At 35.9% G+C, this 27,761-nt stretch overlaps 1 protein-coding gene across 5 annotated transcripts in view; it reads right to left on the bottom strand.

Annotated features, from left to right (window-relative positions):
- Positions 1-27,761, bottom strand: part of ATRNL1 (attractin like 1) — an 839,881-nt gene that overhangs the window by 601,892 nt on the left and 210,228 nt on the right. For all 5 annotated transcript variants that reach the window (XM_078077077.1, XM_078077076.1, XM_078077079.1 and 2 more), the window contains exons 15-18: positions 25,545-25,726; positions 17,411-17,624; positions 15,166-15,354; positions 4,926-5,144 (exon numbers count right to left, since the gene is read on the bottom strand). In XM_078077077.1, the coding sequence (XP_077933203.1) occupies positions 4,926-5,144; positions 15,166-15,354; positions 17,411-17,624; positions 25,545-25,726 (804 nt within the window). The remainder of the gene's footprint in view (positions 1-4,925; positions 5,145-15,165; positions 15,355-17,410; positions 17,625-25,544; positions 25,727-27,761) is intronic.

Raw genomic sequence — 27,761 nt, forward strand, 5'->3', positions numbered from 1 at the left:
TCCAGATTGGCAAGGAAGTCAAACTTGCACTATTCACAGACAAGATGATACCCTATTTAGAAAACCCAAAAGACCCCACCAAAAAAATTTGCTAGAACTGATACATGAATTCAATAAAATTACAGGATACCAAATGAATGTACAGAAAGATGGTGCATTTCTATACACCAATAATGAAACAGTAGAAAGAGAAATCAAGGAATCGATCCCATTTACAATTATACCAAAAATCATAAGATATCTAGGAATACATTTAATCAAAGAGGTAAAAGATCTGTGTTCTGAAAACTATACAATACTTATGAAAGAAATTGAAGAGGAAACAAAGAAATGGAAAAACATTCTATGTTCATGGATTGGAAGAACAAATATTAAAATGTCTATACTTCCCAAAGCAATCTACACATTTAATGCAATCCCTATCAAAATACCAACAGCATTTTTCACAGAGCTACAACAAACAATCCTAAAATTTGTATGGAATTACAAAAGACCCCAAATAGCCCAAGCAATCTTGAAAAAGAAAACCAAAGCTGGAGGCATCACAGTTCCAGACTTCAAGGTACATTACAAAGCTATAGTGACCAAGACAGTATGGTACTGGCACAGAAACAGACACTTAGATCAATGGAACAGAATAGAAAACCTAGAAATGGACCCACAACTATATGGTCAACTAATCTTCAACAAAGCTGGGAAGAATATACAATAGAAAAGAGACAGCCTCTTCAACAAATGGTTTTGGGAAAACTAGACAGCAACATGCAGAAGAATAAAACTAGACCACTTTCTCTTGGCATACACAAAAATAAATTCAAAATGGATGAAAGACCTAAATGTGAGACAGGAAACCATCAGAACCATAGAGGAGAACACAGGCAGTAATCTATTTGACATCAGCCATAGCAACTTCACACTAGACACGTCTCCACAGGAAAGGGAAACAAAAGCAAAATGAACTATTGGGACTTCAAGATAAAAAGCTTCTGCACAGCAAAAAAAAACAATCAACAAAACTAAAAGGCAACCTTTGGAATGGAGAAAGATATTTGCAAATGACATCTGATAAAGTGTTAGTATCCAAAATTCATAAAGAACTTACCAAATTCAAAACCCAAAAAACAAATAAACCAGTTAAGAAATGGGCAGAAGACATGAATAGGTATTTTTCCAAAGAAGACATATGAAAAGATGCTCAATATCACTCAGCATCAGGGAAATACCAATCAAAACTACAATGAGATACCACTTCATACCAGTCAGAATGGCCAAAATTAACAAAACAGGAAACAACAGATTTTGGTGAGGATGAGGAGAAAGGGGAACCCTCTTACACTGTTGGTGGGAATGTAAACTGGTACAACCACTCTGGAAAACAGTATGGAGGTTCCTCAAAAAGTTAAAATAGAGCTACCCTATGACCTAGTAATTGCGCTACTAGGTATTTATCCAAAGGATACAAAAATACTGATTCGAAGGGGCACATGCACTCTGATGTTTATAGTAGCATTATCAGCAACAGCCAAATTGTGGAAAGAGCCCAAATGTCCATCAACTGATGAATGGCTAAAGAAGATGTGGTACACACACACACACACACACACACACACACACACACACAGGAATATTACTCAGCCATCAAAAAGAATGAAATCTTGCCATTTGCAACAACATGGATGGAGCTAGAGTGTATTAAGCTAAGGGAAATAAGCCTGTCAGAGAAAGACAAATACCATATGACTTCAGTCATACGTGGAATTTAAGAAACAAAACAGATAAACATATGGGAAGGGAAAAAAAGAGAGAGGGAGGCAAACCATAAAAGAAACTCTTAACTATAGAGAACAAGCTGAGGGTTGCTGGAAGGGAAGTGGGCAGGGGAATGGGCTAAATGGGTGATTGGTATAAAGGAGGGCACTTGTGATGAGCACTGGGTGTTGTGTGTTGATGATGAATCACTAAATTCTGTTCCCAAAACAAGTATTACAATGTATGTTAGCTAACTAGAATTTAAATAAAAACTTGAAACATTGAAAAAAAGAAAAGAAATGATTACTGACCAGAAGCTTTAAAGCTACACAAGTACCCTGCTTTTCCTTAAAGTTTCATTCCCCAATTTCAATATTAAGTGGATTATTCTTATAGCAATTATTACTGTCGCGTTCTAAGAGTGATTTTTTTTATTTCCCTCATTCCTTCTACATTTATTATTTAGAATTTTTCTGTAAGGAATTTTTGTTCATTCTCACCCATTTATTATTTATTAAATCATTTAATCAGTATAGAATCAGGATATTATTTAGGTTTTTGATTCATAATGCAATACAATCATTATCTTTTGCTCATATTTTATCCATTGAGAACTCTTTTAGGTTGGTGCTGTGTCCCTTTGGCATGATCATGATCCCATCCTCTTTTTTTTTAAAGTTCCTTCTTACAACAAACAATGCTCCAGGCTCATCATGTTTTCTCCCTGTCCCAGCACTAGAATTAACCATTTCTCCATGGCACCCTGGTTCCTTTCACTGGAAAACAGTATTTAGAAACCAAGATGCAGGCACTAGATGTGCTCATTGCTACTGGGATGTCATGGCTTCTAGACCCTCTTGACAAACAGAACTAGGAAATTCATGTATATGTACTAACCTATGTATACACACATATCTATATTTACTTCTTGGTATATATATTAAAATAAACATGAATTCACACTATTATCTCAGACCCTAACCCAACACCACGGGATTCTTTGTAGTCTTCAGTCCTTGCTTATTTTTAGCTTCTTTCTCTGACAGTGGAAAACCTGGCTTAAATTAAACACAATTTATTTGTCCAAACCTAGTAAACACATAAAGTATTGTTAGAAATGTTAACTTACACCACGTGATAAACAAATTTACTAACCAGAATACAATCTTGTATACAGTTTTTTTTCTTAGCTTTACAGAATCCAAACTGTTTTCCAACGTTACTTAGATCAGCTCTTCTTTTTTTATTTTTTATGACGTTACGGCATTTGTAATATAGTTAAATTTACTTGTCACAGCTTACTTTACACCCTGGGATCCCCTGGTATTCTAGTTGCCTTTTCTTTTTAATTTGCATTCAGGCAAGTTGGTTCTTTGTGATATACAATATGGGTTTTGACAAATGCATGGAGTCATGTATCAACCTAACACAGTATCATAAAGAACAGTTCCATAACACAAAAAATTCCATTGTGAGGCTCCCTTGAGATCAATCCCTACCTTTGTTACTCCTGGCAAATAACTGATCTGTTTTCCATCCCCACAGTTCTGCCTGTTCCAGATCATTTTATAAATTGAATAATACAACATGTAGCCTTTGGGTCTGGTTTCTTTCACTAAGCAAAAAAATTTAAGATTCAATCATGTTGTTGTACAAACCCATAGTTTGTTCATTTTCACTTTTCATATATTTCAGAGTTTATGTAGCAGGTATCATTGCACTCTGTGCCACATTCCCACGATCCATCCGGTTTCAGGACGGCACACTCTCGGTGACTCACCTAAAGCAAGTTCTGCAGTGTCTCTACTTTTCAGCCCCAGAATTTTCGCTAGTGCCAGGGCAAGCTATTGATCATACATGCTGGCACAGCTCAGAAGTACAATACCTGCAAAGGTATCACTCAACCAAAGAGAACCTACAGATAAGTGCCCCACCCTCCCAATCCCTCAGGGGGTCAATTCTGAAAAGCATTTTACATGGTTCTTCATAGGTCCCTAGTGGGTGTGAGTCCAAATTTCCAAGTACAGTAGCCAGCTTAATAATATTATTGGTTTTTCTCCCTTCTTTGAAACTCTCTGTTCCTTCAGTTGTGCCTCCTGGGTTCACCTCCCAAATAAACTCTTTCCAGGTCATGATCCAGGAGTCCCGGGATGGAGTCCCACATCGGGCTCCCTGCTCAGCAGGGAGTCTGCTTCTCCCTCTGACCCTCCCCCCTTCTTGGGCTCTCTCTCTCTCTCTCACTCTCTCTCTCTCTCAAATAAATAAATAAAATCTTCAAAAAAAAATTAAAAAATTAAAAAAATAAACTCTTTCACCCAAGTCCTTGTGTCAGACTGTTTTCTGTTCTAGAATACTTCCCCCAGATATCCCTATGACTCACTCCCTCATCTACATAAATTGTTTATTGCTACTTCTCAGTGAACTCTTCTCTCACTACCCTTTTTAAATTGCAAGCCTTATCCCCCTTCCTTACTTTATTTAACAGCACTTTATTCAACAACATGTAACTTCATATATGTATGTGTATATAATTAATTTTGTTAATTTCAGTTAGAATACAGGCTTCATGAATGCAGTGATTTTAGTCTAATTTGTTAATTGTTGTGTCTCTAGCACTTGAAACACTCTTTGGCACATAGTAGGCACTCAATAAAAATATATTGAATAAGTTAATTTTTCCAGGAGATTGGTTTTATTCAGTATAAGAACAGACTGCCTATGAAAAAAAACAAAACCCTAAAAACTATTGACCTTCAAAATTTAATGGTATTCAAAATGAGGCCTGCTGATTCCATCACAAATATCATTTAAAACATTCCCACACTTAGCATGAAGTTTGACTGGATCTTCTGAATTGCCTTGAATTCTAAGGTATTATAATACTATGAACAATGAAAGACTATATACAAGGTAGAAAATTGGCATGAACCCAGTATTTTTCCTCTTAGCAATTCATATGAAGCCAAATATAATAATTGCATACCATGCATATGGTTAGCCTATATTTAATGATTCCAAACAGAATGCCATCTGCATAATAGAGATGGATATAGGGAAGAATATTTTTTCATCTGTGAAATTTGAGTCTCATTATTTTTTTCTAAATATTTATTATAAGAAAGAACAACTCATTCTTGGTTTCCAAACTGAAATTATTTTCATCACGTTTTTATTACCTGGACACTGGATAAAGGACCATTCATAGTTCTTTTCTTTAGGACAAAGACTGGCATCAAGAACCATCTCATTATTGTGCATCCCAACAAGCTTCATTGGTCCCCGTGAAGATCCTTCAATGCAGTGTCCTCTTCCCGTATTACTAGGATCATTGCACCAGCCACATCCAGGTTGTTCCAAACAATGTCCACAGGTTCTCAATCCAGAACAATTTTGAGCTGCATTACAGGAACATTAACAAAATATGTTATATGACTTTAAATTTAAATGGAATTCTAAGCTAATGGAAAAATAAATACAATCTGAAAAAAAGACTGTAAAAAGTTGTCTATAGTTAATGTAAACAGTTTTTGTAATAATATCTAACAGACAGCAATTACTTAAAGGGAATAAAACATATATCATGAGCAAAGAGGAGATAAATGGACTGACTTAAAGGCGAAAAAAGGTGTGGTAACCATGACATGGAGAAAAATGAAGTCAGCACTTAAAGGTTCCTGAGAACTTTACCTGTTTTTAGGACCTTTTGGAAGCTGATCCGGGGCCTACAGATCACATTTACCCTTGTCCATGATGTAGAGCCATGTTAGCTGTTCTTGTGCCTAGTGAGGGCCTTTAAGGAAAAACTCTGCCCTGCCTGTGAACGTCCAGTGTAATTGCTGCCTGCCCATTCTGAGACAGCTGAGCCCCATGCGTGCTGCCTTTCATTGACAATGCTCCTCCCAAGGGTCCAGGATATGAGCATTTGGCTATCATGTGATGAGTCAATCTCACCCAAAGAGCCAAACTGAATGGGAACTTGGGCACCAGATCGCGATGTCAGCCAGGCAACCAGCAAAGGCTCTGTCTGACTTTCAGGGCTGCAGAATATCCCTCCAAGACTCACAGGCTGAAGCTCAACGTTTTGTTTAATTGATGTACAATCTATGAGCTTCAACAAAGCCTATAAATACTGTGATGGCTTTTCCAAGGGTGAACATATTATAGTTCGCATTATATTCACTATAGTTGCTATGTGATGTTTTAAACTTTTAATTCACAGAGTATCCTACACTGGACTGAGATTTTCTTTAATTACTTTTACTGATATTTTGCTAGAAAAGGCACTCTTTGTCTTGGAAATTGTTTATCCATAGAAGATAGTGACAGTGGTATAAGACATCATGAATGATCTAGCCACATGCTAGTAAAAACCTAGAGGGGGAAGAAACTGTAATTTCTGGCAGACCAAATTTCATTGTTATGGTGGTAATAACTTAATTGCCACTTAGTGTTTCAATATTACTGGAAACAGAAATGTTCCTCAAATTGCTGCCAACAAGAACTGCATAAGCTTCTCAGTGAACATCAAGAACTCAATATAGTGAACTGTGCAGGCATAACAGAGTATTGGATTAAAGAATTCATCAATTACAATAAGACTTGTTATCAAGAATTTTTTGCATGCTGAGTATTTCAGAGATTGGATATAAGGAGGTGGAAAATGAGTACTGTCTCCTATATTTCCTTAATAATAATTAAAAAGGAAGAACACTCTTTGAATCATTGAATACAACTGACTAATGTTATTTCTGTAGATAAATAATTCATTGACATGAACATACTTCCTTTTGGAATTTATATTTTTTCAGCAGTATTAAAAGATCCTTAGACAACTGAACATTTCATGTATTACCATACCCCTTCTTAGCCTTCATGCTTTGAAACAGTTCTCTTACATATATGATTGTAGCTTCCCCACAGTATTGTTGAGTGGGTTATTCTAACTGTCTTCAAAAGTGTACAGGGTTGCTACAAAATCAATAGGAAATAATGGAAAATACCAAATTAGGTATGTTATCTTGACATTCCAATTATTTACTATCATGTGATGATTTGAAGTAGATCTTTACTAGGTCTCACCCAGAATAAATCTAGTTTTATAATTATAGTCTACGGAAATCTCCTAGGAAAGTAAATTTTATTTTAGGACTATCTTTTTAAGGAAATATAACCAAAAAATGTCTTGAAGAAGCATTACATACAAAGTAAGTCTAAACTATTCTCAAGTACAGCATTCCTGCTAATGCTTTCCAAACAACTAAGGAAATCTTAGATGAAAGAACGCTGGGTTTCTTGCACTGGCAGAATGACAAACTATTAACCTTCTAGTTCTATTTATCTATTTGATTTTAGGCTTTAATAACAAGTTACAAAATGTCATGTTCAGAGCAACATTTTATTCTCAGATTTTATTTTACATATGAAACTATTACATAAAGTAATGTTGGTTTTCCTTTTGCTCAAGAGTGGAAAGCAACAGGCATTGCTGAAAGATGAACAGAAAATTTATCCTTTAGTATTTAATAATGATTCAAAACCTGACAGATTCTAATGTTTTTTTAGACAATAATACAGGAAAGCTTTTGTAGGCTATGCTATTTTTCCTAAGTTATAAATAGCAGAGAGACTATGTATAAATCACAAGTAATTAGAGCAATCATTTTTATTTTCTTTATTTTTGGCTTTTTGAAAAATTAAGTCGTAAAACATTCAATATGGTTTTTGAAATGTGTAAGAATTTGAAAAATCAATCTGTAAGAAATTATGTCATCAGATGATTACTAGAGCCTTCTGGTTTCTGATCCAGCATGTCAGGAATTCAGAAGTTACCACTCCATCCTACCAAAAAGTAAGAAGCAGCACAAAATGAAAAGTCAACAACTCTTCTTAGATCTCTCAGAGAAGCGAGGTCACAGAGCAAATCATTGCCTGCGAGACTGGAGAGACAGACAGAAGTATACGGAGAATCGTAATACACCAAACTTGAAACTTCTGCAGGAGTCAGTGTCTGGGGAAGAGACCCTGAACCAGAGCTGATCAACTGCTAGAAGCTCAGTGTGGACAACTCTGACAGTTAAAATTCCCAGAAGGACCCAGTCACAGGGGGCACTCCCACACTTTTGTTTTACCTCCAGGAGCTCTACAAGGTCTTCACAGTGAACATCAAAGAAAAACCTTCTTTTGCTTCCAGCAGGGGAAGACAAAAACCATGCCAGAACATTCCATTGTTCTTAACAAGTCCTGGAAACACTATTTAACAGAGCCTAAGCTGCTGAGGTTTTATCAGAGCTCACCTGACCTGTAAAACGGAAATACCCAGCCCTAGCCTGCCCTGGTCTTCCATGGACGTGGGAAGAAATACACTAATCCAGTGGGCCATCCTGTACCAACCGAGAGGGGGGAAAACACTGAGAAGCACTAGTGAAGCTCACAGCAAGAAGCACAAGCTCACTAAAAGACTGAGACTTAATCAGTCAGTTACAGAACGCTTCTGCTCCTTCCACACCCTACCACTACATTACTGAAGGCCTACTAACTGCAGTCTCTTTTACCTGTAAATCATATCTGGCTATCCGGAAAAAAATTACAAGGCATTCCAAAGGGCAAAAAACACAATGTGAAAAGACAGAACAGGCATCGGATCAGACATGGCAGGAATGTCAGAATTATCAGACCAGGAATTTAAAACAACTATGATTAATATGCTAAAGGTTCTAATGTAACATTCATGAACAGATGAGCATTGTAAGCAAACTATAAAACTCCCAGGAGTTAGCATATAAGATCTAGATGACCTTGAGTTTCGTGATGATGTTCCAGTTCTGACACCAAAGGCACAATCCCATGAAAGAAAAAAAAATGATAAACTAAACTTCATTAAAATTTAAATTCAAATTTAAAATTTCTGCTCTGCGAAGACGCTGTCGAGAGAATGAAAGCACGTGCCGTGCGCTGCAAGGAAATGTTTACAAGAGACACACCTGATGAAGGGCTGTGACCTAAAATACACAAAAAACTCTTAAAACTCAATAATAAGAAAACAAACAACCCAATTTTAAAAATGGGCAAAAGACCTAAGCAGATAGCTCACCAAAGAAGATATACACAGCCAAGTATGAAAAGATGCTCCACACCACACCACTGGAGAACTACAAACTAAAACAACAATAAGATACCCCTATTAAAATGGCCAAAATCCCAAACAATGACAACACCAAATGCCAGTGAGTGTGTAGAATGCAAAGTAACAGAAACATTCATTGCTGGTGGGAATGCAAAATACAGCCACTCTGAAAGACAGTTTGGTGGTTTCTTACAAAACTAAACATACTTTTACCGTACATTCCAGCAACAACATTCCATGATATTTACCCAAATGAACTAAAAATTTATTGTCCGCACAAAAACCCGCACACAGATGTTTACTGAAGCTTTATTCATAATTGCCAAAACTTGCCAAAAGCAACAAGATTTTATTAGGTGAACAGATAAATTGTGGTACAAGACAATGGGATATTATTCAGCTCTAAAAATAAATAAGTTACCAAGCCGTGAAAAGACATGAAGGAAACTTAGATGCATATTACTACGTGAAAGAAGCCAATCTGAGAAGCTACATACTATATGATTCCAACTACACGACATTCTGGAAAAGGAAAAACTATATAGACAGTAAAAATATTAGTGATCGCTCGGAGTTAGGAAAGAAAGAAGGATGAATAGTTGGAGCTCAGAGGATTTTTAGGCAGTGAAACTGGTGTGAATGAAACCATAATGATGGCTGCATGCCATTATATATTTGTCAAGCCCTACAGAACGTATCACACCAGGAGTGAACCCTAATGTAAACTATGGACTTGGGCAATGATGATGTGCCAGTGTAGGTTTATCCACTGTAGCAAATGCACCAGTCGGGGGTGGGATGCTGACAGTGGGGGAAGCTGTGCATCTGCGGGGGCAGAGGAGATACAGAACTCTCTGCACCTTCCTCTCAAAATTGCTGTGAACCTAAAACTGCTCTAAAAAATAAATTTTAATCAATTTTAAGAAGATTACCTTCCCTAATTGCCAAGAAAAAATCAAGCATGTACATAAACCTATAAAATACCGGAAGAAATACAGATTTGTAAGATATGTACCATATTCTCATATTTCCTATTATTCCATTTTCACTGTAGCAATTTAATTACATTACATTTTTATTTGAACTTTTATATATTAAGAACTAAACCTTCTATTATTGCATTAAATTATCCTTTTGAAGTCCATTTTCACAAAGAGAATAACCAATGTTTTAAGTAAAAATATGTCAATTATTAATAATTGCAGTTATTAACAAAGCTTTCTCAGAAAACATTAGGCAAAATTTGTCTTAACATATATTTCTTTTCTTCAATTTGTGAATTTTAAGTACTAATATCACAATATTACAACTAAAAAAAATGGGGAATATTATATAATCCATATTTGTTTCTCATTAGCAAAGAAAAGTTTCCTTCAAGTTCCATTTACTAGGAAACCTCAAATGATCACTAAATAACTTTTTAAAGCAGCATAAAATGTATACCATTTCTAATACAGTTTTATTTATAACTCTAAGAATGTTTTTAAAGACTTACTACTGTTAAATGTTTAGTGAAGGACCAGATACATATAGTAGAAATGATCATGTAAATCCATTATGAATAATTAATGCTAACAAGATATCGTTAAAGGCAAAAGTATGACAAAAATATTGCCCAAAAGTAGACATCTTTGAAACAGTAAAACTCAGCTACTTTTAGCACTCGGATTTTGATCAAGGATGCCACCTTTATTCTCAGTCCTTATTTTATTTCCTGGCATTTCCTTACTGCTCATTAAAAGCCTGTTGGTTAAAAACAGGGAAGAATGACATAACCAAGGAGTTTGTTTCTCACAAGGAGTGGATCACCACCAGGTAAATACTACTTCCAGAAAATACGAGGTCTCCTTGAAGAGAAGTTCAATGGCCCTCTTTCCCACTAGAATGCAAAGGGCATATAATTTAAAGTCTGTGGAATAAAAATAACTGTTATTGGACATCATCAGGACAAATGAGCTATAGATAACCACCGAGAAGGTAAATATGACAAGAGACATAAACAGTCAAAGAAAAGACCCACAGAAAAGAAAAATCCAGCAGACTAGACTAACTGCTCAAGAACAAATGGTTGAAGTAGAAAACAAAACTCTCAAGAAATCAAAATCAAGAAAACAAAAAAAGAAAAGAGTTAAAAACAAAAGACATAAAGGCAGAACTTAACAACTAATGTACACACCCCTAGCAGACAGCCCTACCAGCCACACGTATCCTAATTTAGTTCATCAGTGGTGAAGATGCACTTCATACCAGTGTTTAATCATGTTTCATATACCTTCTCAAAAAATGCAGCTAGTTTTTATAGTGCAAAAACAAGGTTATCAAAAACATCAATTTAAAACAGATAAAAATCCCCAAATAAACAACCATAAAGAAGAAAAAACATCTGAATTGTAACTAAGAGATGGAAAATACAAGTGAATTTATGACATATTGAGATTTATTTAGAAATTCCAACCACTATTTTAAGATTTCTAAAAAAGAGTAAATAGAAGAAAACAATCTAAGCATTAAAGACCATTTTTAGCAGGTAACGAAAGAAACTACTCTTCAGATTCAAAGAGCCAATGAGAATCCATTTTGAAAATCCCACTCAATTACTGGAAAATTGAATTAAAATGAGTTACAGAATTTGGAATGCCAAGGATAAAGAGGAAAAAAAACTTAAAATCTTTTACTTCTTAAAGAATTTTTTTAAGAAGATGCCCCACAGAGGAATGAAAATCAAATTCACACCAGAATTCTCACTCACAACACCAAACACTACAGGGTCTGAGGAAAGAATAACTTAGAACTCCCACATCCAGCCACTTTATCAATTACGTGAACATAAAACCGTACACTTTAGACATACAAAAACTCAAAAAGTTTACTATCCACTGATTTATTTGAAAGAATTACTGAAGACTATTCTCCAAAAGGTGAATAAATGAGATGGAAGATATGGAATACAATAAAGATTTGTGAGTAGTGAAGACGACTTAGATTTAACTCTAAACAATTTTTAGAAAGTTCTTAAGCAAATCTTGGGGCGCCTGGGTGGCTCAGTCATTGAGCGTCTGCCTTCGGCTCAGGTCATGATCCCAGGGTCCTGGGATCGAGCCCCACATCAGGCTCCCTGCTCGGCGGGAAGCCTGCTTCTCCCTCTCCCACTCCCCCTGCTTGTGTTCCTGCTCTCGCTGTGTCTCTATCAAATAAATAAATAAAATATTTAAAAAAAAAAAAAAAGAAGAAAGTTCTTAAGCATCTAAGAGCTTGGAGACTTTACAAGCTTCATTTTCCCTACCTTTTACCCTTTTATCCTATAACACACAGAGAGAAGTCCATAAAGAAAAATGTGAGATTAATAAATTATTGTCCAGAGATGCTCTGGGCCTGCACCCAGCCTGTGGAACGCTGCCCCCCTTGTACCCCCTCCTACTCAGCACACCAATCTTCTCCCAGCAGTACCCACTATGTCATTTACATTAATTTTTGCCTTACTCTACAGTTTTACCTAAATATTAATTCCTAAACAAGAGAGCTTAGTTTTGCCTATTTTTGAACTTTATCTAAATGGAGTCACACAGTATGTAATCTTTTGTGTCTGGTTTCTTTCACCAAACATTAATGTTTGTGGAAAGACAAACATGATTATGAAGGCAGGAGAGCCTGAGTACTGTCTCTCAGCTCCCCCCAAGTCTCCAGCACTGGTATGCAGCTCCTCTGGGCAGCTGACTCCTAATAAGATGTTTTCTGTGGGAGTAAGACCATTTTATGTCTGCAACAACCCTAGTGCCATGCACTGAATGAGGTCCATCCCCATTCCCTATCAAAATTCCTAAAAAAGGATAGCAACAAGGAACTCAATGCCTAATATACCCAGCCATGCCCATCCCAGGAACACCTCTCCACTTGATGCCAAGAGCCTGGGGAAACAAATATATCCAACAGCCACAACCTAGAAGTTCTACCCTACATTGTGGCACTTACTGTTTTGTCTCAGCTCTTCATGCAACAGTGGTGCTGGAGCAAATACAGGTTTGGCTGGGTTGGTAGACTATTGGGGTATCTTTGGGAGTGATGTAAGCTCTGGAAAGGCCAGTGAGTCTCCACCTGCACTGTCTTAAGCAGCTGGCTACCTCTAAATGAGGAGGTCACTCATCCGAGCAAGAAGAGCTTATAACTGGGTGGCCATGTTGTCTGTGGGCCACAAGATCCCAGGGGCAAGCCTCAAAATAGTAGATTCACCACCAAAAGGTATCTCAGACTTAGGAAGCTCCTCTTAAAAGAAGCAGCTCTTCCTTCCTCTTAGAGTAGAAACAAGAGAGCTCAGAGGAAGGACGGAAGGAAGAATGGATGGGCAGACAATGCATGTTGCTGCTAGGATACTTATCCATACATCATCATAGTCATGTTGTCAGTGGCTGCTCCTAGGGAAGGAATGTAAGGAAGCCAACAGGCTGATGAGAAAGCCCAGAAGGAACTTTAAAAAGTTGCAGAAACAAGCTGCGTTATGGCCCAAACTCCCAGGAAACCTGCAAGTGCCTGCTCGCGAGACGGAAAGGAACAGAAGAAAGCCAGTGGACTGATGCAAAAATCTGAACTGGACCTACAAGAGTTGCAAAGATCAGGTGAGAGAAGGCATAATAGTGTATAACTAAGAGCAACTGTTAGGAGAAAAAAACTAGACTTGGGATGACAAGATCCCCTGACGAGTATTCCCTTAGAAAGATTAAAACTGTCCCTTCCTTATCCCATTGAACACTCTTCAACTACAACACATTCCTGAGCTTAACCCAGACGGGACTTCAAGTGGCTGCTATTTTGTCTCCTTTCACTACACTGTCACCGCAGTCCCTCTGGGACCTGGCACCTGTTAATTGGATTTGCTCATTGCGAAGCCAGCTTATTGCAGGTAAAAGTATTGGGAAGAAAAATAAAACAAAACAAACCTAAGGATTCCTGGTGCTTCTGTCGTAGTGAGCTTCCTAGACAGTCAGGCGTTGGGCAGTGGGGAACTGAAGAGGAACAAAATATTCCTCTCATTTCATCTGTGCCTGTTTGGAATTAGCAAGTGAATAGATGTTTTGCTTTGTATAAATAAAGGATTTCTGGATGAACATACACTTGAACTCCAACTTATCTAAGGTGATTCTGCAGCTAACTGTGGTTGTGGAATGGTGACCCCGGGCACAGGCAGAGTATATTCCCCATATGTCCCAAAAAGGACGTAAAGTCTGGTAGCTCTATTTTCAACTTTAAAAAAAAAAAAAAAGAAAGAACAGGACGTAAAATCTGGATCAGTCACAGGAGGGAGAGGCCCCAATTAGTGTGGCCTGAATGAATCAATTCAACACTGAAAAGCAGGTGGTGGGAGCAATGGAAGTAAATAATCGTTCCTACCTTCTTATTATAAATCTGAACAGACCAATTACTTCATGTCCCTGTTGGAAAGGCATTTTTTGATGAGCCCCAGTGTCAAAGGGTAGATTGTGGAATGATAAACCATATTTTCTGCTAGCACAAAGCTAGCTGAGACCAGCAGCTTCTACATTTTCCCAAGCAAAAAAACCCTGCACGTGGCTTCAAGTTCCTACAAGGACACCAGGTGCTATCAGTAGTGTTACGCAATTCCCTTGGCAGGAGCATCCTGATGAAATTTGCCTTTGCAAGAAAGTCCACTCTCATAACCACACAGTACCCAGTATCACACACTTAGCCAGGTGCATCTTCGTCCGCCAGTCCTTACAAAACATGAGACCAGCAAGGGATAAGATCTTCTCCTGAAGTACAACCCACAGCAAGTCCAGTACCGCCCTGCTGACATGACTCTCCATGTGATTCCAAGACCGCATCCTGCCTTTGCAGTAGATGCACCACCATGATATGATTGATATTCTTGCCAAAAAATGCTTAATTTGAATCTAATCATGAGGAAAGAATTAGATCCAAATTGGGACACTTACAAAACAAATGGTGTTGATTCTTTAAAAATATCAGTTGTGTAAGACATGGGAACTGTGCTAGATTAAAGGACACTAAAGAAGCACAACAAAGCAATACGTGATCTTTGCAATAATAAGCACTTTCGTGAAGTGTTAAACTATCTGCAACGTACACTCAGAGTCGGGGAGAGCAAAAACGTGGCAAAATGGTATAAATCTGGGGCTTATACCATTAAAAGTTTTTAAAACTAGCTGCAACACTTTTTCCCATCTTTTAAAAACATTTTCAAATGTTTAATTCCTCCTTCCATCACAGGAAATTGATTTATGTTGCCTTTAAATGAAAAGGCACTCTAGATAAATACTTACGAGAGCAGGTGGCAGTTTGCCACTCCAGACACTGTCCATATGGAAAAGAAATTATGTAAGCGTTCGAGTCAACGCATCGTCTCGTACTACTGCACCACATACACTCCATGCCATTGCTGGTGCAGTTGGAGCAGGATGTCCGTAGGGAACAGGGCTTTTTGCATGGCCTTGCGTTTTGATTTGGACTAACTGGAATAAATCAACAAATATAATTATTTTATTTGTTAACTGTATTTTAACACAGATATATGGGTTTCATTTGTTTTGTGGTTTAGGGAATGTTTCAAATAAGCCAAGTGTGGGATAAAAATTATAGCAAAAACTATGGGATAAGGTAAATGAAAATGAAGATGAGATGTTAACACTTCTTAAATTTACTATTAAATTTGAAAATTATACTTCTTAGGAAAATTTTAATCCTTTACAAAGTACATAAAGTTACATAATTTAAAACTTAGAAATGTAGCCCATGACCTAGTTTTCTATCTTTGGCTAAATCTTACACAATCATTATTTACTTTCCCACTAAAATGTTTTCCATAAACATTCCATACCTTATCAAAACAAATGCCCTGTCAATTAACATGTCTCTGATATGAACAAACAATAAAAATAAAACTATAAAATCTTTACATGAAGTAGAATATCACACCCTTTAAATAAATATTTTTTTTAAATGCTAGCAATGATGTGAACCTTTGTTCATTGCTGGTAGAAATGTAAAATGGTACAACCCCTATGGCAAACAATATGGCAATTCCTCAAAAATTAAACATAGTATTACCATATGATACAGCAATTCCACTTCTGCCTATATACCCAAAAGATGTGAAACTGGAACTGGAAAAGATATTTGTAAACCCATGTTCATAACATCATTACTCACAACAGCCAATAAGTAAAAGCAACTCAGGTGTACATTGATGGATGAATGTATAAGCAAAATGTTGGATGTACATACAATGGATAATTATTCAGGCTAAAAATGGAAGAAAATTCTAACATATGCTACAATATGGATGAACCTTGAAGACATTATGTTAAGGGAAATAAGCCAGCCATAAAAGTTCATACACCTTATGATTCCATCTATATGAGGTAATTGGATTAGTCAAACTCATAGACACAGAAAGTAGAAGGTGGTTGTCAGGGATTGGGGGAGGGAGGTATGGAGAGTTATTGTTTAATGGGTATAGAGTTTGGGAGATGAGAAAGTTCTGGAGATACATGGTGTTGATTAATGCACAATAATGTAGATGCACTTAATAACACTGAACTTCACATTTAAAAATGGTGAAAATGGTAAATTTTATATTATGTATATTTCACAAAAATAAAAATGTTTAAAAAGAGAAAATAATTCAATATTCCTTTATCACTTAACAAAAATCCATTTCAAGACAAATACCATATGATTTCACTCATATGTGGAATTTAAGAAACAAAACAAATGAGCAAAGGGAAAAGAGAGAGAGAGACAAATGAAAAACGAGACTTTCAACTATAGAGAACAAACTGATGGTGACCAGAGGGGAGGGGTTGGGGGGATGGGTGAAATAGATGATGGGGATTAAGGAGTGCACTTGTTGTGATGAGCACCGGGTGTTGTATGGAAATGTTGAGTCACTATCCTATACACCAGAAACTAATATTACTGTACGTTAACTAATTGGAATTAAAATAAAAACTTAAAAAAACAATGTCCATGTCTAACATTTTATATGGGCTAATAAAACCAAATAAAAAATTACAACATAATTAGTACAGGTTTTGGGTTTGAATATTATGGCCAATATAAAAAATAATAAAAGTCAATCACCACAAAATGACATATTAGGCAAAAAAAAGATACAACAGAAAAGTTTCTTCTTACTTGCCAAATGAAATAGATCTATAAGATGAAAATAATTCTAAATTAGTTGTTAATCTTAAAAACAAATCTTTCTTCCAAATACTATTATTATAAAAGCAAAAGATGTTAACAAAATTAAGAATAGATTCAACCAAGAAATAAAGATTGCATAAAATAATAAAATTTTTGTATTTTCACAAGTTAACCCTAAGGTCACTAATAGTAAGTGGGGAATGTGGATAAAGATATACTTACTAAAATTATCAGGGAATCAACATCATAAAAAGATGGTGAAAGTTACCTCAGGCACACAGACTGTCACAAGCGAAGGGGGTGGTAAGAAGAGGAGTTGGAAACATAATATTTTTAAAGAAATACTAGTTTACTACTTACCAACAGGTTTTTCACAGACAAGGCCATCTGCCATAGATGTACAAGGATTAGCTTTTAGGCCTGCCACTGCAGCCTTTTCCAGATATGCACAGAACCCAGAATCATTCGGTTCACCAGGAAGCCACTGCAGCGTTGTGTTTGTAAAAGGAGACATGTCTTCCCATCCCCAGTAGGATATATTGATCTTGCGCAAGCCTACCCACGGTGATACTTTCTGTAAACAATAGCAAACAGAGCATTAAAAAAAGTTAGATATAAAAAGTCATATTCCTTAGCAAATAGCTCATTATCATTAAAAATTACATTTAAAGATATATAGAACTGCCTTTCTAATGACTTCCTGTACTAAGGATAATTAACAATTCCAGTACGTTTTGGAGAATGATGTAGAAAAGAACACTATTTTTCAAACATAGATTTTTGCACTCATCCTACATAATTGGGGTCAGTTATTTAGCCCTTGTGAACCTCAGTTTCCTCTTCTACAAAATGAAGTTATAAATATCCAGAGCTTATTTATCCTGTATAACGGAAACTTTGTACCTTTTGACCTATATCCTTACATTTCCCTCATCCCCTGCACCTGGCAACCACCATTCTACTATCCGCTTTTATGAGTTTGACTTTTTTAGATTTCACATATAAGTACAATCATGCAGTATTTGTCTTTCTGTATCTGGCTTATTTCACCTAGCATAATGTCCTCCAGGCTTATACATGTTGTTGCAAATGGCAAGATTTTCCACTTTTGTAAGGCTACGTAATATGCCATTATCTATCTATCTATCTCATATATATATCACACATACATATATATAATATCACATATCACATTTCATTTTCTTTATCCATTTGCCCATCAATGAACACAGGCTGTTTCCATACTTTGGCTATTGTGAATAATGCTGCAATGAATATGGGAGTGCAGATATCTCACTGATACCCTGTTTACATTCCCTTTGGATATATACCCAGACATGGGATTGCTGGATCACTTGGTAGTTCTACTTTTAATTTTTTGAGGAACCCCCATACTGTTTTTCAAATTGACTATACCAATTTGCATTCCCACCAACAGTGTACAAGGGTTCCTTTTTCTCCACATCTTTGCCAACTTATCTCTTTTCTTTTTGTTAACAGCCATTCTAACAGGTGTGAGATGATGTGTCACTTTGATTTTGATTTGTATTTCCCTGATGATTAGTGATGTCCAGCTTTTTACCATATACCTGTTGGCGATTTATATATTCTCTTTGGAAAAATGTCTATTCGTATCCTTTGCCCATTTCTTCAGTGGGTTTTTTTCTTTGCTATTGAGTTATTTGAGTTCTTATATATTTTAGACATTAACTCATTACCAGACATATGGTTTACAAACATTTTCTCCCACTCCATAGGTTGTCTCTTTACTGTGCTGATTGCCTTCTTTGCTGTGCAGAAGCTTATTAGCTTGATGCAATGCCATTTGTCTATTTTTGCTCATTGCCTGTACTCTTAGGGTCATTTCCAAAAAATCATTGCCCTGACCAATGTCAATAAGCCTTTTCTCCATGTTTTCTTCTAGAATTTTTACTGTTTCAGGTCTTCCATTTGTGTCTTTAATCCATTTTCAGATTTTGTATGGTATGAGATAAGGGTCTACTTTCATTCTTCTGCATGAAGATATCCAGTTTTCCCAGCACCATTTACTGAAGAGACTGTCCTTTCCCCATTGTGTGTTCTTGGCACCTCTGTTGATGATCAATTGATCATAAAAGCATGGATTTGTTTCTGGGCTCTCTGTTATAATGTATCTTGGTGAAGGTCTCTTTATGTTTTTAATCTATTTGGGGTCTCATGGATCTGGATGTTCATTTGAGAAGTTTCAGATTTGAGAAGTTTCCTGTTATTATTTCTTTAAAGAGCTTTCTACCCCTTTTTGCTTTCTCTATGCCTCCTGGCAGTCCCATAATCCATGTATGGATGCATTTGATGGTCTATCATAAGTCCCATAGGCTTTCTTCACTTTTTTTTCATTCTTTTTTTCTTTTTCCACTTCTGACTGGATAATTTCAAATGACTTGTCTTTGAGCTCACTGATTCTTTTCTTCTGCTTGACAATGTCTGCTATTGAAGTGCTGTATGAATTTTTTTAGTTCAATCACAGTGCTCTTTAGCTCTATAATTCTGTTTGGTTCTTTTTTATGATTTCTATGTCTCTGTTAAATTTCTCATTTTGTTTACATATTATTTTCCTAATATAATTTAGTTGTCTATCTATATCTCTTTTAGCTCACTAAGCTTCTTTTAGATGATTATTTTGAATTGTCAGACAGTTTTTAGTTTTCCATTATTTAGGGTCAGTTACTGATACTTTACTCTGTTGCTTTGGTAGTGTCATATTTCCCTGATTTTTTGTGATCCCTGTGGCTTTGTACTGGTGTCTCATTTGAAAAAGTAACTACTTCTTTCAATCTTTATAGATGGACTTCAGTAAGGAAACTCTTCATCATTCAGCTTATCCAGAAATTCTAGAGGGCTCTGTAGTAGAGTCCATAGGCGGGTTTACTGCTGGAGTACTCAGCTAGGCTAGCCTGGTGGCTAGGTCAGTGAGTGATCAGGTCTAGAGTCTGGGTCCACAGGGGCCTGCCTGGTACCTGGATTCAGAGGGACAAGCCTGGAGCTTAGGACCATTGCAGTAGGTCTGGAGATTGTGTCCACATGAGCAGGCCAACTGCCTGGATTCGTGGGAGTGGGTCCAGAATCTGTTTATGTAGGTACAGACCTGGATCCTGGGTGCACAGGGGCCACCTGGTACAAGGGTCCACTGAAGTAGGCATGGTAACTAGGTCCATGAGGGCAAGCCTAGAACCTGCGTCCATGGTGGCAGGCCTGCAGCTGGGTCCACGAGGGCCAATATGGAGCCTGAATTTCTTGGGACAGACTGAAGGAAACATGGAGGTTAACCTGGCACTGGGATAATTTTCGATCCTGAATCCATGGATGCCAGCTTAGTGCTGGGGTGAGCCTGGCACCTGGACTCATGGGTATGGACCTGGTCCAGAGTCTGTGGGGGCTAGCCTGGTGCCAGGGTCTCTAGGGTAGGCCTGGTGACCAGATCCATGGAGGCAGGCCTGGTTCTGAGTCCATGAAGGATGCGCCTGGTACCTGGGAGCACGGGGGTAAGCCTGAAGGTTGGGTACGGAGGGAAGGGCCTGAAGCTTGAATTTCCAGGGGTGAGCCTGGTCTTGGGTCCACAGGAACCAGTACTAGAGTATACTGGGAAGGTCATGGACCTCAGGTCTCCTGCAGCCTAGGGCCATAGGAGGCCAGCCTAGAGTGTGAGGCCATGTCATCAGTCTGGAGCATGCCTGGTGTCTGGGTCAGTAGGAACCAATCGGGCACCGGGGTTCACTAGAGAAGCCCTGGAGCTGGGGTCAACAGCAATGTCAGGTGCTCATTTCACTCTCCTTCCCCTTTGCAGAAGATATCTCTCACCATGCTTCACTGCCCTGCATGGGCTTGTGAGAGGGATGATGCAGGTAATGTAAAACTGTCCTTTCTTATTTTTGCACTTCTCCCAAGTGCTATAATCTCTTACATAGATTACCTAGCTCTTGCAAAGATATTTTTGTATATGAATGGTTGTTCAAACCAATGTTTCCGTGAGGGAACAAGAGCTGGAAATTTCCATCCTGTCATCTTGCTGACATGATTCCTAAACACTTCTGCCTTAATATACATAATATATTTATTTTCTAAGTTACTAAGTTAATAATATTATAATGCGAGGTGATTTCAAAACTCCACATCACCTTTTTTACATTGTGGACTGTCAGGAGAGAGAAAAATATGTCTCTCTATTTGAGTGTTTAACATTCAGATATAAGACAGATATATCCAGTGTTTATTCTAAATATGTTATACAAATAGTCCTACCGAGCTTCTAAAGATAGCTATAGACCTAGAAATTTGCAAGGTGTAAAACTACAATAAACTGCATAGTAAACATTCAACAAATATTTCTTAAATACAATTAAAATACCCTATGAATATTCATTATGACAGATCTCATATCACTTAGCAAAATACTGTACAGATAGTAGGTAATCAATAAAGTTCGTGCACCAAAGTTCATTAGAACAGATATGGTTATTTTGCACCATCCAATTCCTGAGACAGAGACAGTACTTAATAAATGTTTCTAATTATAAAAATACACATGCTGCTTTGTCTTGTAATCACCACATATTTCATACATTATTCTGCAAGATATTTTGAAAACAAAAAACTATAAGATTTTTATAGTTCTTGATAATAACAGCAGGAGTCAATCCAACACAGATATTCCAGATTAATGACTGTGCTTCACATTACAGCGACTCTGCCTACATTTCTGACTATCTATAGTAAAGACAAGTCATTTAAAATGAAATATTACTCCCTAACTCATCATGATAAGGATCTGAGAGGAAGAGGAGAGAAACAGAAAAATGAAGCCATTGATAAAACATTTAAAGTAACTATTACCCAGTAAATGAACTGGACAGGCAGTTGAAAATCAAAGACAAATTACTATATTATGAAAATTTACTGCAGCACAACATAAATCATTACAACATTTCATTAGCCATTTCCGATAAGTAAATGATTATTTGACCCAGGATATCTCTTTAAATTGCCTGAATTTGCCTGTCTTTATTTGCCAAGGAAGGGTTATCTTAAGTGTATACAACTGGAATGACTTGGGATATAATTCATTTTACATAAAGGTATGCTTAATGGAATGTCACCTTGCAGAAGCTCCTATCTTTGAAATTTTGCTAAAGCTCAGCTTTCTAATGAAATAAAACATTTTTCTTTCCTAGGACATGCTAGTCCACAAACTCTCAAATCTAATTTCCTCACACATTCAAAATAACTGTTAGTCCAGTCTTTATGATCTATAATAACAAGCAAGAAAAAATAAGGAACACAAGAAACCTTGAAATATGCAACTTCTAAAATAGCACATTTCAAGATTATAGTGTAAAAACTAAAAATACTATATTTTGAACAAGGAAAAAAGCAAGGGAGCTGTAATGCCAAATACTAGTACTTTCTAAAGCTCAAAGAATGTGGACCTACCAATAATAATACTTCATAAGTGATACATATTCAACAGAACTAATCTTTAAATGCTCATTGGTAACTGTTTCCCAATTTTATAAATGAAGAAATGAAGCCCCTGGCATCACAAGAATATAACAGAGATTAATTTATGTTTTATAATAACCATGTAATTAAAAATAAAACTTTACAAATATATCTTCTCACATTTTTCTAAAATATTTTTGAAAAAATCAATTGGTGTCTCTCCTACATGAAATGACATACATCTTGCCTTCCAGCCATCAGGCTAGTAACTGTCAAACAAGACAAATAAAGAAAAAAAACCATAGATGCTTCTATTGCCTCCCTGCAAATATCTTCATGTGCTGGCCAACTCAAAGTCCTACAAAAGTTAGCTAGGTGAGGGTTCTAGAGGGGAGAGGGGTGGGGGGATGGGTTAGCCTGGTGATGGGTATTAAAGAGGGCACGTACTGAATGGAGCACTGGGTGTTATACGCAAACAATGAATCATGGAACACTACATCAAAAACTAATGATGTAATGTATGGTGATTAACATAACATAATTAAAAAAATAAAATAAAAGAACTAGTTTAATTAAGAAAAAAAAAAACAATTTTCAAAAGGGAGTGTGCATAAGTCCCCCTAATTTTTTTAACATTTATAAAAACTGTTCTTATATCACTTTTTAAACACCAGATGCATATTCCTCTGTTAGTAATAAAAGTAAAATCAGTATCCTATTCTTCATCAAAAATCAGGAATGATCTTAAGAGATAAAAGGTTCCAGTACAACTACCCAGGGCAGTCAGCAGAGGGCAGGAGGAGGGGAGCAGCAGGGAAGATTTCTCATTCACCATGGAAAAATTAAAATAGTAGTCTGGGGCAAATATTTTTCCACAATTAATATCAGTATTAACTATTCATCAAATAAATTCATCTAGTTACCTAAGAATTCTAAATAATGATTCCTGGAAATAGTAGTAATAGCAGCAATAAGAAAACTGATACAAAAATAACAACCTTAAAATGTAAACAATAATAATTACTGTAAACACTCAAAAATAAAAATTATATTCTTTATATGCATTATCTTATTTTTTCTCACAATAAACCTACAAGGTAGCTATGATTATTATCCCTGTTACAGATGAAGAATATAGAGTTGGAGAGATTAACTTGCTATTAAGTTTTAAAGATAAGCAGTATGTCCAATTGCATGCTCTCCATCACTTTGATGATACAGTCCTCATGCTTCTTTAAAATCAGCTATACCAAGAAAACATTACTTAAGTATTTCTATAGCAAGTAATTGGTAATATTTTCTCTAAAATATTTTCAAGCCAAAATTGTCTCTTTTGAAGTGGAATTTTGAAGTACCAATACACTATTTGTCCAAATAAAAATCATAACTGAAAGTCAAAATAAAGTCGCTGAGATCTGGCCTAATAGAGTTTTCAAAGTAACAGCTGAATTATAGATACACCTACATTATTTGTATAGAAATTATGCTACTTTGTGCATTATTGACCATAGGGTGTCTATGTGTGTGTTGTGTTTTTATCTTAAACATAAGGCCAAATCTAGTACAAACTACAGATTTGAGGCATTTATTATTGTTTAGTCTTATCACCTGATCTATTTTGAGTTCTAATTTTATTTTTGAAACAAAATACAAAAATCTGCTATGATGCTACGACAGTTTATATTAGTATATTTCAAGTAAGTACATGAACTAAATAAAGTATTTCAAAACTAGGTTTAGTAAATTATTTTCAAATTTCCTTACATAATCTACTCTTAAGAGTTGACTGTATTTTAACAATCCAACAGTGGAAAATACTGTAAATTCCTTAGAAATGTCTTATAAAATAATATTTTGATAGTTTTCATTTTTTATTATGTTCAATTAGCCAACAGATAGTATATCATTATTTTTGATGCAGTATTCAACGATTCATTAGTTGCCTGTAACAGCCAATGCTCATCACCACACATGCCCTCCTTAATACTTATCACCCAGTTTTCAAAGAAATATTCCATTTTTTTATGGAAATACTTTCCATAAAAGCCCCTAAAATAGTGAAACAGTTTCCAAGTGCTGTATGTTCCAATAGCTTCTACATACTTTAAAAATTGGTTTTATTTCTGCTAACCCTTAGTATATTATTTCAAGCAAATCTACACCTAAAAAAAGTAGCATAATTCAAAAACCCAACTCACAACAGACACACACACTCACAAAAAACATATATACGCAAATGTAACCAATGTGTTGGTCTAGTGTTTTAATTATTTTTATTATTTATTTATTTGAGAGAGAGAAAGAGAGAGCCTGAGTAGGGGGAGGAACAGAGGGAAAGGGAGAGAATCCCAAGCAGGCTCTGCTTCAGCACAGAGACCAAGAGAGGCTTAATCCCAGGACCCATGAGATCATGACCTGAGCTGAAACCAAGAGTCAGACGCCCAACTGACTGAGCCAACCAGCTGTCCCTCTAATGTTTTAATTATAAGGGACATCTCAAGTTACGAAGTCATTACACTTCAAAACAAATTCTTGGGACACCTGGGTGGCTGTCGTTAAACATCTGCCTTCGGCTCAGGTCATGATCCCAGAGTCCTGGGATCGAGTCCCGTATTGGGCTCCTTGCTCAGGGGCGAGCCTGCTTCTCCCTCTGCCTGCTCTGCCTGTCGCTCTCCCTGCTCATGCTCTCTCTCTGACAAATAAATAAATAAAATCTTTAAAAAAAGCAAATTTTTAAATTTTATACACATGTATTTTAAGTGTATTTATTCATATGAAATGATTTCTTGGTAAGAAATATAGTGGTTTACTATGCAAAACACAAGATGAGTAATTTAGAAAATCTTATTCCCAAATACATATACAGATTAATTCATGCCAATTGACTTTTGAAGTCAGTTCCACTTTACTTCCAAGATTTAGTAAAAATAATTTATTTAAAAACAAAAAGAATGAACCACTGCTAACGATTATAGGACTTTCTGCATATTTCCATGATATAAACAAGTAGAGGTGTTACCTGTTGTGTATACTTCTGTATTTCATCCAGAACAAATTCTACTTCTTTTGAGGTTGTTAATGAAGCAAGATTTCCACTGAGATTATAGCAATAAAGTTTTGCATTGTCATAGCTTTCTCTACTGGAATTGATTCTAAGACAAGCATCACCAATATGATTCCATCCTTCTCCACAAAGATGAGCTAATCAAAAAAAATTATATCTTATTTTTAGATTACCAAAAGGCATGTATATTTTTCAGTATTTTAGAATTCTAAATACAATGTCTGTATTTGTTTAAATAACTTTCAATGATAAAAATTCTAAGGATATCAATACAATTTACTAAATAAAATTTATCTAATAGTTTGGTGAAGAATAAAAACAGAAGATCCTAATTTTTTCTTTAATTCTTAAGCATAATATAAGCTATGGCTATAAAATCTGTTACAATGTATTGACTATCTGCTAGGTTTTCTAGTGTCTTGGCATATGGTATCTCAACTAATAAAATCACTACTATATTTACGTCTCCAGATCCAATTTATATTATACAAGATCACTTAAAAGGAAAATAACCTGCACATAACCAAAGCAATTTCAAAGTTATTCCTCCTTTCCGTATCTAATTTCCATAGCCCAGGTGCACTATTTTGATATAAGTTGGGTTCTTTGATTCTTTAATTATTACTGTGGGGAGAGAAGTCTCATTTCTTTTATGTTTAATAAAGAAGCTATAATTTTTGCTTTCTAATGTTTATTTTTATACAGGTATTCAAGTCTTTCTAACATTTAAGCATACTATTCAATAACAGTGGTTTATCCTTAGAATACAAGTTGATCTTTAAAAAAGTGCCTATTTTCTAAAACACTCATTTATAAATACATTATAAAGTTATGCTCTAGTATGTACTAGTTAATAAGGCAGTGCTTCATTAATACACTGTTCTATAAAGTCTACCTACATTTTAGTGTCCATACCCATTAAATGTACCGGTGCCTTTTGCCCCGACCTTTGGCTTTAGATGCAGTAGTGCAAAATTTCTGGAAATGTTCTAAAGCTGCAATTCTCAAACATTTTGGTCTCGAGATCTTTTTATTTCTTAAAAATTATTGAGGACCTCACATATCTTTTCTTTATGCATTTTTTATCTATTGGCTTTGACCATATTAAAAATTAAAACTGACCATTTAAAAATATATTTATTTATTCACTTAAAATTATAATTTAAAAATTCATTACAAACACACTCTTCTAGCTTTTGGGGTGTCTTGCCCCTTTATGCTATATACAGGCCCAAATGAGACATGTCATCAAATTCTCTCCCTGAGAAAGAGAAGCTGACAATTCAAATCAGGCCACTGGCATCAAAAAATTAAGACAGACTGATGAATGAATAGGGGGATAGATAGATCAGGGATAAAGCAGAGCAAAATGTTCAGTGTAGAATCTGGGTGAGGGTATTGGGTGGGTGTCCTCTCTAGGATTCTTTCCAGTTTTCTGTACATTTGAAAATTTTCATAATAAAATGTTGGGGGGAAAACATTACAACTTAAAATTAAAAGTAGATTTTATTTTAAAAGAATTATAGTCTTCAAAACAGAAAAAAAATAGTGAAAAGTGTAACATTATTTTGCATTTTTGCAAATCTCTTTAATGTTGGTTTAATATAAGACAACTGTAGTCTCATATACGTCTCCAATCTATTGGAATCATATATTATGTAGACTTTGGAAAACTCCATAGTAAACCCATGACAGAATCAGAATTTAAAAAGCAAATAATATCTTAGTATTACTAGTTTTGACCTCATGGACCCTCTGAAAGAGTCCATGAGCATGGGACTCCTGTTCTTTAATAACTGCTGCCCTACTGAATTGGGTACTATGAATAGTACCTAGAACATAGTAATACCTCAATAAAGTATAATTATCATTTAATAAGATTGTTTAAAACAACTTTATGTTCTTTTTCAGGCTATCCCTATAGCAATCTTCCTTGTCTTCTGGAATCCGAAGTACCTAATCACTTTAAGGAAACAAGGCAAAAGTTTTGTTTAATTATGGCTTTTGTGACCTTACTGAATCAAGGAAGAATTTAGATTACTTTTGCCTGTCTCATTTTTTTATGAGACAAAAACACCTGGTTGACAAATCACACAAAGGAAAACAAATGTATGGGTCTTTGGGGCTAAAGTATACCGCTGACCCGAATGTTTTGATGGTTTAGGCTTTGTA

This window comes from Halichoerus grypus, chromosome 7, assembly GCF_964656455.1.
Source record: "Halichoerus grypus chromosome 7, mHalGry1.hap1.1, whole genome shotgun sequence".
Classification (NCBI taxonomy): Eukaryota; Metazoa; Chordata; class Mammalia; order Carnivora; family Phocidae; genus Halichoerus; species Halichoerus grypus.